This window comes from Glycine soja, chromosome 15, assembly GCF_004193775.1.
Source record: "Glycine soja cultivar W05 chromosome 15, ASM419377v2, whole genome shotgun sequence".
NCBI lineage: Eukaryota > Viridiplantae > Streptophyta > Magnoliopsida > Fabales > Fabaceae > Glycine > Glycine soja.
Window position 1 is genome coordinate 29,775,352 of NC_041016.1, and position 20,745 is coordinate 29,796,096.

Below are 20,745 nucleotides of genomic sequence, written 5' to 3' on the forward strand. Positions count from 1 at the left end.
TGCATTTGTGCTTTCTTTTTGCATAGACTACTTCCAATCACAAAGCATCAATGATACAAGTAAGTTCCTTACTTCCTTTTCTCTTTTACTTTGTTGAACTTTAGGGTAGAAAACCTTAGATTTAGCTTTAGATTTTTAGGGTCTTAATGTTTTTCTAGAAGTAGTTAAAGATTTGGACTTTATATGCGTTTGTACTGTATTGATTATTTTGGGAACATTGCATGTTTGATATGCCTTTTAGAGGCTTGAAAAGTGCAAGAAAACGAATTGTATTTTCTGTGTTTTCTGGAAAACGCAATGAACTCGCCAAGCAAGCATGCTGCGCTAAGCGAGTTCATCAGTACTCATTGAATATACGTGTCTCTGAAGAACTCGCTAAGCGCTCTTATCACGCTAAGCGATTTTATCTTTTGAGGATGAACACTCATCCTCTTGCTGAGATGCGTGCGGCTAAGCGAGGCTGAATCGCTAAGCCCAGGTAACTTAGTCAAATTTTTTGTTAATAGTCGCACGCTAAGCCGAGCTTACCTGAGCTAAGCGCATTTCGTTGCGGCAAATCCCATACTTAGTTTATTTTCTGAATTGTATGGTGCCGCTAAGCGCAGCTTTTGAGGAGCTTAGCACAAATCCTTGCGATAGACGTTCAGCTTAGCAGGCACTGGCCAGCTAAGCCAATTATGCAGAAGCTGAATTTCTGCAACTTCCACTAAGCGGCCCCACATGTCGCTAAGTGGTAGTGTGTTTTTTGTGAAGGCCAGCTAAGCGGGCCATGTCTCGCTAAGCCGCCAGTGCCTTTTTCAGTTTTATTTTTCAATTTTTGAATTTGAATAACTTGTGTCCTGTTTAACTGTTTGGTTCCTTTATTTGCAGATGGCTTCTAGGAAACGCAAGAGTATTGGTTCAAGACCCACAACACAATATGATACAAGGAGATTTTCCTCCCTAGATGCTTGGAACTGATACATAGATAATGTCCTGCGGAGAAACATGTTGCCTGAGAGGAAGGTGGAGCTCTATCACACTGAGCTAGATGATTTTAAGACTGAATTGGAGAGGTGTAATTTCCATAAACGCCTCACCAATTTGGTTGATGGGAGCATAGACTTGGCTTTGGTGAAAGAGTTCTATGCAAACTTATACCGCTCTGAGGGCCCTTCACCAAAGCAATCTAGAGTCAGAGGCCACCTAATGAAGATTGATGCTGACAACCTCAACACATTCTTAGAGACACATGTGGTGTTGACAGAGGGTGAGACTTTGCCCACATACTCTAGATACTGTAGGCTGCCCACAGATTACAGAGAGATTGAGGTTGCCTTATGCATACCAGGCCGAGGGTTCATCTTGAACACTAATGGCCATCCTGGGAAGATTCTCAAGAAGGATTTGACTACTCTAGCTCAGGTGTGGAGTGTTCTCTCATACTCCAACCTGGCTCCCACATCACATACCTCTGATTTGACAGTGGACAGAGCTAGGCTGATCTTTGGCCTAGTCTCTTGCATGGACATGAACATAGGAGCTCTTATTTCTGGCCAGATGACTTCTATAGCCCAGTCTAACACTTCTAGACTTGGGTTTCCTACTTTGATCACCGCACTATGTAGAGCCATAGGGGTTGTCTCTGACAGCCTTACTTTTGAGCGCCTGAGCCCAGTCATTAACTTGGCCTACATCACGAAGAACTATTGAAATCCTGAGGATCTAATAATTTCTATCCGAGGGGCTACAACTGAGCTTCCTTCCACATTTGCAGCTCCTACTCCAACATCCACATCAGCAGCTCCTTCTGTCCCAGCTCAGACATATTCTCAACACTTTAAAGCCATGCTTCAGAGCATTCATCAGGGACAGATCATTTTATTACAGAGTTTACAGGTGGTGGCGACTCCAGGATCTAATCCTTTAGTTGAGCAGTTCAGGGAGATGATAGCCTGGCCCCGGACTCAACCTTCTCTTCATAGGGAAGATGAAGGTCCCACAGCCCAGGTACCAAAGCATATGGAGGATGAATCATCTGAGGCCACCATTCTAGAGCCATTTGTTCTAGGGGAGGAGGCAGGTGAGACACAGGTGAGACAGGTAGTTGCTGTCACTCCCGAGAGATCTCTTGAGGCCACTTCAGAGCCTCCTGCACCATTAGTGGACCTACCCTCACCTCAGCGTACAACAAACCCCTCCACTCCTGGCTATGGACACTTCTCCTCCAGCTACTCCAGTACTTCATCTGAAAAATGAGGAGGATGTTCAGACACAAGATACTCAAGACCAGTCACAGGAATTCTAAATTCCTAATGATGCTTTTTGTTTTTTTTTTTTTTGTGGATTGTTATTATTATGATTATGGTTTCCGTACAGTATTTCTTTTATGTTTATATGCACTGCTAGTTTTGTTTGTGGGTAGTTGGTTTGCTCATTCTGAAGCATATGGAACATTTTGACTTGATTTTGATGATATGGCAGTGAAACACTTTTATCTTTTTGTGAAAATTGGTGTATGATGTGATTTTGAATTGAATGCATGATTGTTATGGAGTTTGTGTTTCTTTTCATGAGTTTGAGCAAGTGTGTATGTTAGACAAAGAAAGAACAAGAATGAGAACTTGCAATTAGAATTGTTAGTCAGTAGACAGATTGATTGAGAAAGAAAAGCTTGAACCAAAACCGGTGAGAGTGTGATCTTAAACTGTGAGTGAACGACTAGCTGTGAGTATTAATCTTTGCATCAGTCTCTGAATTTTAGAATGAAATGTATGAATGAGGACATGATGAAGGCCATGATTGTGCATACACAAGCCTTTTGACCAAAAAGCTTACCTTGAACTATAATTGTATCATTTGCACCCTTTGTGAGCTGAATGATGTTGTCAATAATTGAACCCTGAACCTAAATGATTATCTCTAGATACCTTGTTTAGATTCTAGGAGAGCATATGGTTCAAAGCATATTTACCCCAAATTTGGGGGAGTGGAACTGATTGGCATGCAAAGAAAAAGGTAAAGCATCAACACACATAACAAATAAGTTGTATGTTAAAAAAAAAGAGCAATCAAAGAAAATATGTGTTGTTGTAATAAGGTCAAAAGCAAATGAAAGTGAAAAACTAGTGAGCAAGCTAATTGTATTAAAAAGATCACTTGGATAAGTCTAGGATTTGTGCTCTCTTAGAATCTAAGCCTTTGAATCCTAGAAAAACCAATGAATTCTTGTAGCCAAGCCTCACTACAAGCCTGCGAAAGAACTTCTGATTCTGTTTATACATTTTTGACTTTATGGCATGAGATGAAGTGCAAAGATTGGACCTCTTGCTAGTTCTTATTAATGAATAACTTAAACACTTGTGCATGAGTGAAACAGTGGCCGTGAGACTGGGTTTAAGCTACTTTCCTTGATATTTGTCTTATGCCTAACTTCATCTAATTGTACAGGTCACATTTTATTCTTCTCTTTGGATAACTGCATGCCTTGTAAAAGACAAGTGATGAGGGCATTTTGCTTCATTCTCTTGTCATGCAATCAGTAACTTTTGCTGCATGCACCTTTGTACATAGTCACTGCATGTTATTGTCACTTGGGGACCAATGAATTGTTCTTTATTTGCTTGAGGACAAGCAAAACTGTAAATTTGGGGGAGTTGTTAGTCGGTGAATACGACTAACTTTTGTGTATAAAACTTGTGTAAATTGTATCAAACTCCTCCAATTTATGGTTATTTTGTAGTGTTGTAATTACTTTTTGTCAAAGATAGGTAATAAATACTTAGTACTTCCATTTTATGTGTTTAATAATCATTTTCTCTCAATTTTAGGATAATTAGGCAAGTTTTGAAGTGCTGATTTTCACCCTCTCGCTAAGCCAATTTGTTGGCTTAGCGAGCCATCTACTGAGCGCAACAATCCTCGACTAAGCGCGAGGAAGAATCTGGAAGAAGGATGAGTTGTGCATGTTCGTTGAGCGAAGGGTCATCCCACTAAGCGCACCGCTTCAGTCCATCCATTGAGCGAGAAAAGTCGCGCTAAGCCGAAATTCACTAATGCGCGCTAAGCGGTTCAGAATTGCGCTAAGCGAATGAGCACGAACCAAGCCACCTATTTAAGCCTGAAATCAGATTTTGGAAAGGAGTTTGGCCTTTTCTTGAAGCTTCTGCATGTCTAGAGAGTTCTAGAGAGAAAAAGGTCCAAGTTCCAGAGAGTTTGAGAGATTTTATTGTGTGAAGATCTGCAGAGACCAGAGCTTGAAGAGGAAGTCGTCCTGAGAGCTTGAGATGAGTTTGTGAGTGATTGTGAGGTCCTAGAGGTAGATGAGACATCCCCACTACTTGTATTTCTGCAATCTTTCATCTTTCTCTTTTCTTTGTTGTAAAGGAAGCTTCCCAGTTATGGAAAGCTAAATCATCTGTTGGATCTTCCTTGTAGGTACTTGATGTAAATATCTTTTTATCTATTTAATGATGTTTTGTGTGTTCATTGTGCTATCAGAACTTCATTCTAGCATGCTTTTGCCTTGATCACGTAGATGCATGTGTTTTTAGGATCATTCAACAATGGAAACTGGTCTAATTCTTATAACTTGATAGGACAGGGCTAGTTTGTCTTATTACCATGAGGGATCGGGGTACGGTAACCTAGTTGTTGTATGTTTCTCTTAATGTAGTCCTGGCCGAGTTTAGTCCAACAAGAGGAATTTGAGGACGATGCTTGATCAGGATTAGGCTAGACTTCATGAGGAATCGGGGTTTAGCATTTCAGGAGACACCATAGAACGCATAAGCATTGTTAAGTAGAGAATATCCTTTTAACATTGGGCACCTATTAGGAAGACCAACGTGTCGTCTATTTGTCTTTACACATCATTACTCACGTGATTTTCCTTTTTAGTAATTAGTTTACACACCTGTTCATAGTAAACACATCTTTTTTTACACTAGACACCTATTCACTGAAATAGCTTTAGCAAGTAACACAAGTTCCCCGAAAGTTTGATACTCAGTTCTTACTGTTTTATACTACTTGCGCGATCTGGTGCACTTGCCAGAAGCAAACACTACCATCAATGCGGCCTCAGATGAGCATGGTTGTACCGAGGGAGACTCCAAGTAAGCATTGCTCACCACTTCCAATGCCTGAAAGGACATTTCCAAGGACTCCTCTGCGGCCTCCACATAAGGCGTAGAAGAAGGACAACTCACAAGAATGTCTTCTTCTCCCGAGACTATAATTAACTGCCCCTCTTCCATAATTTTCAACTTTTGGTGTGGTGTAGAAGGGATCACCCTAACCGAATGAATCCTAGGCCAGCCTAATAAGCAGTTGAAGGCAGGATTTATGTCCATCACTTGGAAGGTAAGTTGGCATATGCGGGGTTTGATTTGAATTGGGAGATCGATCTCCCCCCTTACGTCCCGGCGGTTTCTGTCCAAAGCCCGCACCACCATGGAGCTTGGCCTTAAGTATGATGCATTAAAAGGCAGCTTGTCCAAAGTATCCTTGGGCAGGACATTGAGGGAGGAGCCGTTGTCAATAAGAACTTTGGCCGCTATGTGGTCCAAACATTTTATGGATACGTGCAAGGCTTTGTTGTGCCCCTAGCCCTCGACGGGTATTTCTTCATCGGGGAATGTGAGGTAATTGTTGCCCATGATGTTGTTGATTATGCCCCTAAAACCCTCCACAGATATGTCTTGTGCTACGTGGGCTTCCTTCAAAATCTTGACCAATAACGCCCGATGAGGCTCAAAGTTCATAAGCAATCCCGACAGAAAAATCCTAGCTGGGGTTTTATTTAGTTGTTCAATCACCTTGAACTCGCTCTGTTGGATGATTCGCATGAAATCGATTGCTTCTTCAGAGGATATTCCTTTTTTTCTCAAGTCATCTTCTTCCTTGGCAAACCTTCCGGCCGGGACCTCGTCATCCGGAACTAGGCCCGCCTTGTCGCTCTCTTCTACGCCTGCCTTTGCTTTCCCCTTTGGGTCCTTGGACCACACCGGTGGCTCGGGTGCCGTGAAGATCCGCCCACTACAAGTCATTCCGCTCGTGCCAGAGATGTTAGTGACCTTAGCGAAGGATAGATCACCTTTAACGTGTACGACAGACGCGTCCTTCCTTTCATCGGGCCCTTGTGTGGCGTACCTCCATGGCACTGCTTTGTCACTCTTGTAGGGGAAAGGGGCAGGCTTCTCAACTAGGATAGGCTAGAAACCTCGGGGCTTTTATGTGGCAACATCTCTGGTGAAGTGGATCACCAATGGCTTGGGTTTGCTCGGGCTTTTATCAACCAATTGCATGCACACAACTTCTTCCCCCTTTCTTGCGCCACAAACTTCAATTAGGCCTTTTGTCCATCATCCCATGTAGCAGCTCCTCTGCCACCGAACATTTCTCTACATCGTGTGACACCCTTGGATGTATCAAAGAAGAATCTCCCTTGTCCCTGTCAAGGCAGATCATGCCCGCTTCAAGAAGTGCTTCCAATATGAACCTCCTAGAGGTTAACACGTCTTCCATCCGCTTTAGCCCCCGAGGTCCACATTCCTCCACCGCATTAACCGTTGAGCCTCCATGACTAGTGAGGGGATTCGTCCTAACATTCGGGTTGTCCTCTTGAAATGTCAGCCACCCTGCATCAATCAAACTCTGTACCTTGTGTTTGAAGGCCACACATTGCTCTATTGAATGCCTCAGGACACCCCCGTGATTGGCGTAGGTTGCATTGGGGTTGTACCAGCAAAAGAAGGGAGACTGGTAGATCTTCCCGGGGTTCACTACTACCATCTGGTTGGTGATCAAGGATGGTAGCAGGTCAGCATATGGCATCAAGATCGGGGTGAATTCTGCAAGCTTCTTTGCTGGAAAATTCCTTCCCAAATTGGCCCTTGTGCTGGGATTGGTGTTGCTAGCGGGACAAGATTGTGTGGGAAATGAGCTTTGTGGGGGAGTCCTTTGTGGTTTAGTGGACAACCTTTGTTGGACAGGCGCCAGATTGGGATAAGGCTTATTTTGATTCACAAATCCAGCCACAACTCAGCACCACAACTGAACTTCTTCATAGGCATCATGTAGGAAACTTAGAAAACAAAAAAAAAAAGTTCAACAACAACACTACTTCTAGGAATTGATTTAGAACATGTTATGAACTAAATAACATGCATGAATTAGACTCAAAATTCAAAAGATAGGCTAAGAATGAGAAGAATACATGAACAAATGTATCTAGAATTCAATCAACAAAATCAAAATTCAACACAAACTTAGAACATAATGTGACAATTATTATGACTAAACATGACTCTAAGACAACATGGATTAAGTGATTTACACTTAGATTTTTGTGTTTTTTTTTCTAATCAATATTTTGAAAGAAAATTTAGATCTAAAGGTTCAGCACAAGAAAATTATGACTGAAAAATGATAGAACCTAAAATCAACACAAAAACATGATTCAAGAGTATATCTATAAAATTTGAACCATAGGAATGCAAGAACAAGTGTAGATCTAAGATTTAATCAGTTTATTTTTTTGAATCTACTCTAAACAGCACCAAACCACAAGACAATTGAGGATATACATGGAGAATAAGATGAAGAACAAGGAATTAAAGTGAGTTGACCGAACAAAAAGATAGAGGAAGCAAAAGAACATCACCTAGACGAAGATGCTCTTGATACCACATGACGTAGCTCCATGTGGAGCTTGTAGGCCTTGGATCTTCTTCATCAATGGAGTCCTTTGCTTCTTGAATATGAATGGCAGCGAAATGGAGAAGGAAGAAAGATGATTGGAGACACCACTTCAAGGAGAAGATGAGTCAAGCACAAGTTCACCACCATAGGAAGTCATGGATAAGAGCTTGAAAGAAGAGAAGATGAGTGAAGGGAGAGGGAGAGGAGGAGCATGAAATTTTGTGCCTCAAATGAGGTCTGAACTTTGAAGTGTAATTTACAAATGATAAAAGTTGAAAAAATACACACACATGGTCTCTATTTATAGCCTAAGTATCACACAAAATTGGAGGGAAATTCAAATTTCTACTTGAATTTGAAATTGAATTTGTGGAGCCAACTTTTGGAGCCAAAATTTCACTAATTATGATTAGTAAATTTTAGCTATGGTTCAAATCACTAATCCAAGATCAAGTCCAAGATTCTCCACTAAGAATGTTTAGGTGTCATGAGGCATGTAAAGTATGAAGAACATGCACAAAGTGTGACTATATGATGTGGCAATGGGGTGTAGCAAGCAAATGCTCACCTCTCCCTCTAAAATTTAATTGGATTGAGTTTCTCCGAATTCAATTAAATTTATTTTCCAACACACACATCAAATATTCACTTAATGCATGTGAAATTATAAAACTACCCCTAATTCAAAAAAACTAATCTAGGTGCCCTAAAATACAAGGGCTGAAAAATCTTACATTTCTAGGGTACCCTACCTACATTATGGAACCCTAAATATAAGGTCCAAAAATAATGAAACTTTAATCATGTATAAAGATAAGTGGACTCATACTTAGCCCATGGACCCGAAATCTATTCTAAGGCTCATGAGAACCCTAGAGTCTTCTATTGCATCTCTGATCCAATCTTCTTGGAGTCTTCTATCAAATACCCTTGGGGGGTAGGATTGCATTAGCCAAAGCTACTTTGAGAAGATTAGGTATGCAAAGAAGCAGAAGTAAGTATTGTTGAATCTGTTAATCATAGAGGAAACAAATTCTAAATGCCCAACTTTTTATATTAGAATTCTTCATTTTTAGTCATTTAAAATTTCTCTAATATTCCAAAGCCTTAAATTCCTTTTAACAAACTATCTAAACAAAATTTTATCACTAGGAATCTTAAACCCCCCTGAAAATTGCACTCCCCACTTCAAATTTCTTACCCAAACACAACGCTAGTTTCTCTTTGATTCAAATTTCAACATGTCTCCCTTCACTTTCTTTCCTCTCAACCAATACAAAACATTAAATAAATATGAAAAAATAATAATTATAGAGATTAGAAGATTTGACAAAGGCAATAAATTATGCTTTTACTTTCTTTCATTACCTGTTGAAATTCCCAACCTAAACTACATGTCATTTGATCTCTAGATACAACAAAGGCCCATTGCTAAGGTTTCCTGATTCCCGCGTAAAAAATGTAAAGATAGAAATGGGGGAGAAATGAGTAATCCGTACTTGCTTAAAGTCTACAACAAAGAAAATAATTTCATGGCATCTATAATTCAATTTAAAGAAACACGTTGAGAAGCAAGCAGCATGCATTTCTTTGGATAGCCCTTCACCAAGATGTTTTCCAAAAGCTTTTCTTTGGATAGCCCTTCACCAAGATGTTTTCCAAAAGCTTTGACCTGCTAAGTCCTCAAGTGGAAGGTGCCAGTATCAGGCTCAATGCCTACCAGCCATGCCAGCTGTTTCTGAATGTCAAATGCATCCAACCTTGGTAACGTTCACCAATAATTCTCATTACCCAGATCCATCTAGGTAAGATCCATATTTGGACACCCAAAATATGTGCTACCTGTAGTGGCAGTTCATGTTTTACATTTTACTTGTATATATACAGTGTACAATAAATGTATAGGTAGCAAGGTTTACAAGATGACATTACTGAAGTACAAATTGTCCCAAACCCTATAGATGCCATTTTCAACGTTCCATAGATATAGAGATACTAAGCATGGCTGGCTTGCAAGGTTCTAGAATCATAAAAAAAAATCAGGCCAAGCTGAAATTTTCCCTGGGCCAAACTAGATTAGATTAGACTCTCCGGCAAAATAATGATGCCCCCAGATTTCTTATTCAGTTAGTAACCCATCTTCTTTTCCGGGCAGGTCGTTCTTGTTTGACTTCTGAATCTACTACTGGATTTTCACTTTTGGCAGAAGGCAGAGGTTCACTTTCTAACTTCTTGATGACGAGGGCCTCTTTTTCACTAGGCATTGGGAGCTTGAACCGCTCACTTCGCTTCTTCAACCTCTCAACTGTGTCAAGGTGCCGATCCCCTGATTCTTTTGTATCAGCATCCCTATTTTCCATATCTGCAGAATCCCTTGCTTCAACTGACAAGATATGTTGGTTATCAGCATCAACAGTTTTAGCAGGTTCATACGCAGGCTTCCCAGCTTCAGAAGAAGCATCATTATTATCCTTATCAATGTCTTTGAACTTCAAGGAAGAAGAGGACTTGTTGACATTGAAATCTCTTTCCTTATGGCTGGTCCAGCGTTCCAATTTAGAACGTCCTCTGCGAGAATCTTGCTGTTCATCATCTGAAGACATGTCTTCCCGCTGTTTTCTTGACAGGCGATGCCCTGAAATTTCATGCTCAGCACGCTCTTCATCACCAGATCCTTTCAAGCCCTTCACAAATAGAAACTAACAATTATAGAAAACAAGAGCAAGCATCTAATGAATAATGATAATTTTCCATCATCAGCAACAGCTTTAATGCAGTGTAACACATTGAAGAGCACTCCACTATCACTTTCTTGTTCAGGCAACAGGGACAGGCTAGTTAAAATAAGAAACACTTTTTCCTAGCGAGCAAAGTCTCAACGAGATCCCTGCTGACCAGGGTTATTAAGATTGCGATTTTCTGCACAGTATTGCATGATTTTACAATTTTGTAACCGGGCTTCAGTCTCTATCATACACACCAATGTCAAATTACTTTAATTATTACTATTTATTTTATAAATACATGAATATAATTTTGTCTTTTAGATAGAATCTCAATTCCGTTGACCTTACTACTAACAATAATTAATCATCGATTAAATTTAATAGTGAGTCTTAGATCCAATTGTGATAAATAAAAAAAAAAAAAAAAAACAACTTATCTTGTTAGGTTAGATCATCTACATGGATCAAACGATACCATTGAATTCTTTTAAAAAATCAAAGTTTCAATAATCAATTTCAAGCACGGCCATTTTATGGTATCTCCTAAAGTAGCAAATTACTTCCAGGTAACAACCTAGAATTAATATATTTGATTTGTTAATCCATGCATGCTAAAAGTTTCAACAAAGTTGTGCCTATTGCCAATTGGCTAACACATTCCTATTTTATCAACTCTAGTTACTTATGAATGAAATAAAATAAACGCAAAAGGTGATAAGCTTGTCAGTTATAATAAATACCGTGCTGAGACATCAAGACAACAATATACAATAACAACAAGGGTTTTTGCAATCATCATTCACTTGGACGATATTTCTAGTTCAATCAAATAGGGTCACTAGTCACAACAGCAATAATCTCTCAACCAAAACATCAAGATAAAAAACAGGATAATGCATAACAATTTTAAGATAAAAGCTTGTCATAAACTGGATGATCCACTAATCCAATTGACAGAAAATTATAAATGGATCATTTTTTTTTCTTTTACTGGAGGAGCTTCGGAATAGATTGACTCTCTCTAGGACCCATTTTATTGACGGGATTTATCACTACGTTAGCGGCTCAGCCGGTTACTCGAGAATCCAAATTATTCTATTTCCTGATGTTAGCAATGTATAGTGGTCAAATAGGAACATTTTCTTCTCAAGACATTTTACTTTTTTTCATCATGTGGGAATTAGAATTAATTCCCGTTTATCTACTTTTATCTATGTGGGTGGAAAAAATCGTTTGTATTCAGCTACAAAGTTTATTTTGTACACTGCGGGAAGTTCTGTTTTTTCATTACTGGGAATTCTGGGTATGAGTTTCTATAGCTCTAATGAACTAACATTAAATTTCGAATCATTAACTAATCAATCATATCCCATGGCACTGGAAATAATATTCTATATCGGGATACTTAAGAGTGGATCCCTTAATGCAGTATTGGTATGTAATAAATTCCAATTAACACTAGGTGGATTTATTAAACATCATCATACAATCTGTTTAAAAGCCACCTAACTACTTTCTTCCAGAAGTTGAGTCTTCAAAGTTGGCAAACCTACTGGGACAAAAAAGACAAAACAATGCCTCAAAAGAACATATCTTTTAATTTCCACCTCCTCCCAACATATTAAGAGGGGAAGGAGGAATAATAAAAATGCACAAGCTAGTTATTCATGATCAAGCGTGCATTGACATACATTATGTGGCTTGAACCAACACTTCTAATATAACTGGTCACCAAGTTGCAACTAAACATAATTCTAGACCTTCATGATTCTAAGAGTCACGTATAGAGAATACTTCATTTTCATGTAAAGATTATTTTACTCTCCAGATAGTTTCACGTTTTTACATGCAAGTGTGCATACCTTCTCATTGGTTGGACCACTTTGATTTTCTTGACTTCTCTTGGACAGGCCTAAACTATTAAGGTCACTAACATCACGTTCTTTGCTTTTCCTTGAGCCTTCTCTATGCTTGACTTTTTGGTTATCAGAAACATTAGCAACACGATCACTACGACTACTTGACCTTTCTAGCCTAGATCGCCTTTCCTCAGTAGTATATTGATTTCCACGGGCAGAAGCATCATCTCGCCCCTTATGATGTGGACTTTCATCCTGAATTCGATCCCTTCTCTTCAATTGGTCATTGTGTCGCATTGCTTCTCGGGATTGGTATTCTTTCTCAGAAAGTTTATGTTCAGCCCCTCGTCCACTTCTTACAGAACTCCGTCCTTCTCTTTCACGCTTGGGTAGGTGTTCTTCATGGGACTGTTTCATCCGGCACCACTCTTCCCTATCTCTCTGCCTATCACCCCTCTCCTTCAGTACCCAGGCCTCATCTTTCTGCCTAGTAGCATATTGATCATCAGGGTTATCTCTAGCTCTTTGCAGGTCATCCCTCTTTCGTGGATCCAATACTTCATCTCTTTCTCGTCTGCGCCGACTACTAGCAATTTCCCTGTAGCCATGCAGAACTTCTTCTTTGTCAATATGCTCCCTCCTAAGATATTCCTCATCCTTCCTCTTCTTGCCACGGTAATCCTCTACTGCTTCGTACCTAATCCTCAAGCCCTCATCTCTTTCCCTTTGTCTTGAGTCTCTAGACCCAACATCCTTTTCATAGGAAACCCTGTAGCTACCATTATCCAACTGTTTTCTTGAATGAAGGCTATCTTCTTTGTCGTTTTTCTCATTTTCTCGAACCTTAGCCCTATCCCTCTTTCTAGGTTCATCATTTCTAACCCTTCTGTTATAGAGATCATCATCTCTTCGTGACCAATCCATTTCAGAATTGTCCCTTTCTTTTTGTCCATCAAATCCATCAGCATTTGTGTTCAACTGAGTAGCTGAGCTAGGATGCCGGTCCTTGTAAGGGTATGGTCTCTCTCTGCCTTTAAGCATCATGAGATTTCTTCCGGGTTCTTGCTTTGCATCATGCTCTCTTCTATAAAATCCCTGCTCAATTTCATCCGGGTGCTGTCTGATGCTACTCAGTTGTGCTGATCGTGGATCTTGAACTACTTCCTCTTCAAAACCCTCTCGCCGCTTTTGGTTATCCCTACTGCTGGCTGATCTTGCTTTGCTGTTATCACTACTTTTTGCAGCTTTTGAGTCCTCCCAATCATCAACTTCATCAAGCAAAGGTGGCTCAACTCGAGATGTCAACTTCTGTCTCTTTGCTACCCCATCCTCAAGGGCATCTACTTTGTCTACTGTTTCCTCCTTTTCCAATCTGGAACTTCCATCAGCTGTCCCAGTATCCTCAAGTTCAATATCCTTCTCCTCCACACTGGACTCCCTTATATCCTTAACAGCAGGGGATGATCTATGTCTACCTTCCATGCTTTCTGCTGACTCTTCTTTTAGACTGTTATCAGTTGCCAATTCTTGAATGGGAGTAATTGAAGGAGACTGACCACCCACTCTTCTTTGCATCTGCCTGTAAATACAAAAGTAAAGACATTTATAAATTGCACATGAAGATTACCAAGCCTATTAGGTCCAGACACCAGCTTACTAAAAAATGCAATTAAAATAATAAACTATGTTTCTAGTAAATTAGAATTTTTACAAGTACGCTAAAGAATGTACACATGAAAAAAAAAATCTTTAAATCAAGAAAATGTATCTAAGTATCTAACAAATGGAACGATATCTTTTATTTTCTTTAATATATTTTGAAACAAGGAAAACTGCTTTTTTTTAACTTATAGCATCTGAGTATGCTGAATATATTTCAATATTATTTATGTCATGTTCATAATGTGCTTCTCCAACCATTCAAAATTTTAGCTATTTTATGACACTAATTTAATTCAAGGCAACATCACCATAACCAATTTTGTCAGTTTCGGTCATTTGTCCTGGTTTAGAAAATCCCTTACCAATCGCAACTAACCTTAGCATGAATCAATCCAGATATCTATATCTCCTCTACTTCATGGTGCATTGCAGCACACAAACCTAATTAGCTGATAAAGACCTCTGTGTGAGATACATTTCAAAGATTCTTAAACTTAATGAGCATCGGCTGATTTATGGATGCCTATAGAATGAAATGAATGTGATAACAATAAAGTAAAGCAGTGACGAAAACATAAGCATACAGATAAAGGTTGACCTTTTCAAATTATTTTCTTGTAGAATATACACTATCGAGTACCTTTCGTCATGAGAGGAGCTACAATTGCCACCATAGGACCTACGATTTTGGCCCTTTGAACCAGAGTACTCAATCGGCTCTTCCTGTGGGAAGAACAATTTTTCATCTCCATTAGGCATGTTAGCAGCACTGGAATTTATAAATGACATTCTTCTTCCTGCAATCTCTTTCTTCCGACCATTATAAACCTGTGGAAAACCATCAAAATACTCGGGTTCCAACCTTGGAATTTCATCTCCAGCTACATGGTCTTCTCTAAAATCCTCTCTATGGGGTTCTCCACCCTCTGGCGGATCTTGAGCAACTCCTGCAGAGGACTGGTCATCTTCTGTATCCTGTAAAACAATCTGTTTACAAAAATACTTAGTAATGTGTACAATGCATATGCAGTAAAATGGGTTATCAGAAGACTACATATGCTTTATATGACAAAATCATCAAATACCTCAATGATAGCATCGGAATCGCGGATTCGGGGAGGGCGGGTATCAATGGAGGGAAGCCGGTCACCATAACCACCTTCCACCTGTATTGCTCTACCAGTTGGCTGGTAGGGAATAAATTTATTAGAGACTAGAGATGGAATTAGTGAATAAAGGAAAATATCTTCCACAAACATAATGCTACATTGACCAACATCAAGCAGCCCAAAAAGCATACATAAAGCAGGTATATGGGCTTAAAATGTGAAAAATTCCTACAAACATTTAGACAAAAAAAATATTTAGACAAATACATACTAGTGGTGGTCGCACACGTCCAGTCCCAGAACCTTTCATAACATCGCTTTGTCCGACATCTGACTTTAGAGAATTTGTGTTTTCCACGGGACTATCATGTATACCGGTAGCTGCAGCTAATTCAGGGGGTAAGTCTGGATCATACTCCTGAAATGAAATCAATTAGATGATTAACTTAATTATACAATCAGTACTCAGAAACACCTTGGGAAATTGATAAGGAAAAGGAACTAAATTTAAAATACAAAAGTGCCTCTACCTGCTCTGTTCGACCACTCTCATAAACACGGATCTTGCTTTGCATTGTAGACTCCAAGCGTAGTTGCTCCTAAAAAAGTCAAATACAAGGTTTCTCAGTGTACACTAACTGGTGGAGAATGTTGGAAGTATGTTAATAATTTACCAGCTGTTTGCAATAATCTTTCCAGCTCTCCTCATTCAGGCCAAAGTTGAAAAAATCTGATGTATCAATATTTGGATATTGCCACGGTTTCTCCTCAAAATTCTCAATATCTACATCAAATATAGTCCTGAAAATAATTGGCAGGTTTATAAGCACTGAATAGGTAACACATACATGAAATTTAGTTATAAATGGAGAAAAATATTAAAATGGAAGTAAAAGTATCCTGTATCAGAGATGTGCTTTTGTTGTATGATTCTAACTCAAATAGATTGCTACATGTAATATCAAATTCCATACATCAAAATTTATTTATTCCGCAAGATAGTTGTCAGAGAAAAAGGTATTACAAAGAAAGCACATTGCTACATTAATAAAAAGTAGGAGTGAGCAATTATATTTATACATCATGGAGATAAACCACAAAAGGACAGAAAACAACAACAGTTTGTCAGAAATAAAGATAGTTATTAATATGTCATTGGGAATAATGAGAGTTGATGTATCATTGACAAGATAAGGGTTCTAGGGAATGATTTAATTCTTTATTATTGCTCTTGTAAATGTAAGATGTAGTAATTCTTTTGTGTCTGCATGTGTGTATTAGAATATATCAGAATACTGAGTGCTACCCTCAAGCAATTCATAAATCATGTCTAGTAATGTTTTTAGTATCATGGTGCATTGTCAGTTCAAGTCAATAATAACATTACAAGAAAAGCAAATGACAAACATGATCCAGTAGCACAACAGTTTTCATTTTATATAATTAAATCAAAGTTAAATAAAAGTCAGACATGTTTGAATAGATCCAAGGACAAAAGAAACAAAAGTACTGGAACTAGCCTCATTCCACTCATTAATGCATATAGGATTCTAGACACTTCTCTCCTAAATTGCAGTGATACTTAACCACTCAAAAAATGCCTTCCATTTTGGAAAGATTATATTATAGGAAATAATTAAATTTTTATTTAAAAAAAATAGCTTTCTCAGGAAGTTTCCAGAAAAAAGTGATTAATCCCCCAAAATAGGCTACTCTAAGTCACTTCAAGTCTAGGGTCTAATACAACTAAAAAACAAAATGAAATTTAGTTCATGATAATTTAAAATTACTTGTGAGAAGGAAGTGTGAATTCCAATCCACCACCAAAACCCCGCCCTGCTGCACCGTTGCCCCAACCAGGTAATCCGGGACCTGCATGAAAACCTTTTTGCATAGCAGCACCACCTTTTATTCCAGGCGGTCTCCAGTCCCCTCTGCCTCGACCAGCCATGTTAGCAAGAGGACGAATCTGACCAGGAGGCCCTCCTGGAGCAGAAGCAGCAGCTCCAGGCATTAGTGCTGCACCAGGCCTAACATACTGATACTATGCAAAACAATAAAATAACAAATCATTAGATTTTTTCCATTTCAATAAGCCACGATTTATCATATATTCATAAGCAAAACAAGAACTATCATGAATTAACAACAATCAAATTTTTTAGCTTTAAGATGAAAATCATGAAATTAATATCAGCAAAACTGCAGAGAAGAAAAAGCCATCCCACTTGTTAGAATTAAAGAACTTCACTTGAAAGGCCCTGATCAATTCAAGCTATGAGCAATCCCCTTTCATGGGAAATTTGTAAAAGCCAAAGGTTAAGCCATCACCAAGGCTTGTGGCATGCCCTAGCCTTTGAATTGCAGTAGCCTCCCCTCCCCTTAATTTTCTTATTAGTGATTTACCAAAAACATAGCATTCAACCAAAACTAGGTTATCTGATTACAGATATACGAAGACTATATGAACACAGAAGTAATTTTTTGTTCAAGATGAAACGGTGAAAGAAATACATACAAGCATACAATTGTTATCAAGGCCCCACCAGAATAGTTCACAACAAAAAAGGCGATCAAAGTTCCAAGTGTAGACACCAAACAAAATTTTACCCTCACACAACAACACGTTACATAGCACAAAAATTTGTGACTAAGCCATCCAGTCCTTGAACCCAAGCTTCAGCTAGTATACAACAACAAACTCAGTACAAAGTGCAAGACTGCATGCACTAGCTAACTAATAAAAAACATGTACACAAATCTCCATGTACGAAGCCCTGCTAAACAATTTAACGACAGAAAGAACCAGAAACTCTTTTCCAAAACAAAAAGACAATTAGGCAAGCCAACATGAATCACTCACATCTCATCTCACTCAATTGATACAAATTTTAACACAAAGCCATCCAGATTTCCATTAGCACATCATTTTCAACACAGACTAATGCAATTTATCATAGCCACTCAGTCTTTTCCTTTTTTTCCTTTTCAACTTTTTGCAAAAAAAATGAGTACTTTTGTCTTAAACATAAAGCCAGGTGATTCAATTTCAAATGATCAAAGTTCATTTGACAAACAAACTAATCTCTTACACAATTCTATAAACTACAAACACACAAATTTTGCACTTGAATTCACGCTATAATATCCCTAAAAACAAGCAATGCCCTTTCAATCAACACAACACAACAACTCTTACCTTAAAAGGCGAATGAAAGGGGTGATATCCTTGATTGCTATACCCAATCTTCGGGGGCACAGCCGCACCGCCGGCCTTGGCCAATTCCCCGGCGGCATCCTTCCTCTCGCCGTCTCCGGCGGCCAGGGTGGCATTCTCGCCCCACTCCGGCTCCTCCGCGCCCTGATTCGGATCGCCGCCAGCCACAATCACAAGCTCCTCATCCCCATCCTCCTCCTCCTCATCACCATCCGCCATCCCTCCTCTTTCCATGGCCATGTGGTTGTTCTCATTCAACACTATCTTCAAATCATCCTCACTATCGCTGTCCCAATCATCGCCCTCGCCCTCAGTCGGCGCTGCCAACTCGCCTGTAAGCCCCGGAATAACCGGCTCTCCGCCGTCTTCTTCGTCCTCCTCGATGTCGAATTTCACCTCCCTGTCCATCGGATCAACGGCAACGGCGGCGGCGGCGAGGTTTGAATCCGTCGTAGGCTTGGCGTCCGGAATTTTAGGCGGCTCCGTGGGCGCTTCGCGTGGGTCTGGCTCAGGGAGGGGATTGGTTGGTGCAGGGGAATTAGCGTGGGGCGCATCGCAGGGGATCTGTGCATCGTCCGGATTGGGACTGAGATCGAGGGAGGGGGGCGCAGGGGAAGGTTGGTGGGGCTGCGGCGCAGAGGATAATGAGGGCGAAGAAGCGAAGGGGCGGAGAACGTCGGTGTATAAATCTCCGAACTCGTCGTCGTCTTCCATTGGGCTAAGAGAAGAGAAGAGAGTTTCAAAACAGAGAAAGAGAATGATAAAGTGTGCGTCTGCTTTAAAGAGAGGGTTTTGTAGGTTTGGGAACTTATGCCATACAGCTTCGGTTCTCTATGGACTCAGCTTCGTTCGCCTAGGTTAAACAACCATTATAGTTCGTTGCAAATTAAACTACTATATTGCACTAAGAACGACAAATTGTATGATAAGAAATGAAATTATTATTGGGAATATAGATTAATTTAATTTTTATAATTAGAAAAAAATGTCGAGGCAAAGCGATTTGGTAAAAATTTAGGAGGGGTATAAAGCCAATAAAAACTCTAAAGTAGAGAAAGTTTATAAATTCAGAGAGTATTTATAACTTTAAAAAAAGTGTTTATAAATGTTGAAAAAAAAAGAGATTTATAAATAAATTTACATATACCTCATTTTAAAGTTATGTATGAAAAAATATTTCAGTAATTAGTTTTTTTATTAGTTAAGAAACTTGTTTGTTTATTCTCTAAAAAAGTGAGAAGGAACTAAAACTAACTACCAATATACAATCAACTATTCCCTTAAAATTAGTATGCAATAATTTTTTTTATCTGTAGAAATAACTCATACATGATATTTAACCTATTGAATTAAATTTCATTATTAGTATATAATAGTAGTTTTAGATGATGATATTGACCCTTTGGATATTTGATGTTGTAAATAAAAATTAATTTAATATTTAAAATTATTAAAATGGAAATAATGTTAAAAAAACTAAATATTTTAAGAATTAGAATCACATTTTTCGAATTGTAAGAATTAGTTTGATCCGTATCTTTGATTTAAGAAACTAATTTAATGAATTGTTTAATGCATTATTGACTGGTTTATGCATTTAAACATTATATATAGTAAATTAATCCGTTAAAAAATTCAAATATGTTAAATAAAATTAGAACAATTTAAATTGATTTTCTAACCCCTTAACTTTAAAGACTTTTTTCTTTACGTTAACTTAGTGCGTTAAACTAATTTCTTAAAATTACTAACCAATTTTTTTATTTGAGTATCATTTGAATACTATAAACTCATTATGTCTTAATAGGTTTCTTGGTTTATCACTCAACCAATTTAACTTGGAAATTGTTACAAAAATAAATCTATAATTCAATCATTGACGGGAAACTCAAAAAGAACTGTTTTTTGTTCTTTTTTATCTCTTCGACCCTTCGTCATACTTTATCAGATGATTCATTCGATCCTAGTCGCTTCGTGTTTACGCACTTGAGATTATGGGGTTATGTTCCCATTTGACTCTCTTAGTCAGTGGCGGATCCAAGACCCTAAGTCAGTGGGTGCAAATTATAAAAAAAATAAAATCAATGGGTTCAATTATATAAATATAGATAAAATAAAATATAAAAATATAATATTTTATTTACAAATTCGATGAATTTTAAAAAATGAGAGGGTGCAAGTGCACACCCTCACTCACATGTAGGTCCACCACTGCTCTCAGTGCATATTTAGTCTCTTTACATCGCAACTCTTGAGACTAAAGAATTATGTACCATTCAATTCTTATTGGGTCGACTTACCTAAGACTCATTGCCTCAGATGTCAAATAACCTAGCCCAATTACGACTTTATTATATAACTCAAATAGATTACCCTTATCTCAATTTCTTTAGATTACACTTATCTCAATTGTGGCTACTTGATCATGTCATTGTATCATACTTTGTCATTAAATTAGAGGTATACAAATCCTATTGGAAATTGTACTT

The 20,745-nt window shown here is 38.6% G+C and overlaps 1 protein-coding gene across 2 annotated transcripts; it reads right to left on the reverse strand.

Moving 5' to 3' along the window:
* Positions 1 to 9,008: 9,008 nt before the first annotated feature.
* Positions 9,009 to 19,105, reverse strand: LOC114388041 (FIP1[V]-like protein). Of its 2 annotated transcripts, none has more exons than XM_028348378.1 (9): positions 18,239 to 19,105; positions 16,830 to 17,077; positions 15,714 to 15,840; positions 15,570 to 15,638; positions 15,311 to 15,457; positions 15,016 to 15,117; positions 14,571 to 14,917; positions 12,272 to 13,847; positions 9,009 to 10,367 (listed from the first exon to the last, which is right to left on the reverse strand). In XM_028348378.1, the coding sequence occupies exons 1-9, from the start codon at positions 18,968 to 18,970 to the stop codon at positions 9,807 to 9,809; spliced, it is 3,909 nt and encodes a 1,302-aa protein (XP_028204179.1). In that variant the 5' UTR covers positions 18,971 to 19,105; the 3' UTR covers positions 9,009 to 9,806. The 2 variants fall into 2 exon arrangements, with proteins under 2 accessions (XP_028204179.1, XP_028204178.1); XM_028348377.1 differs by having other exon boundaries at positions 16,830 to 17,083; positions 18,239 to 19,104.
* Positions 19,106 to 20,745: the final 1,640 nt, after the last annotated feature.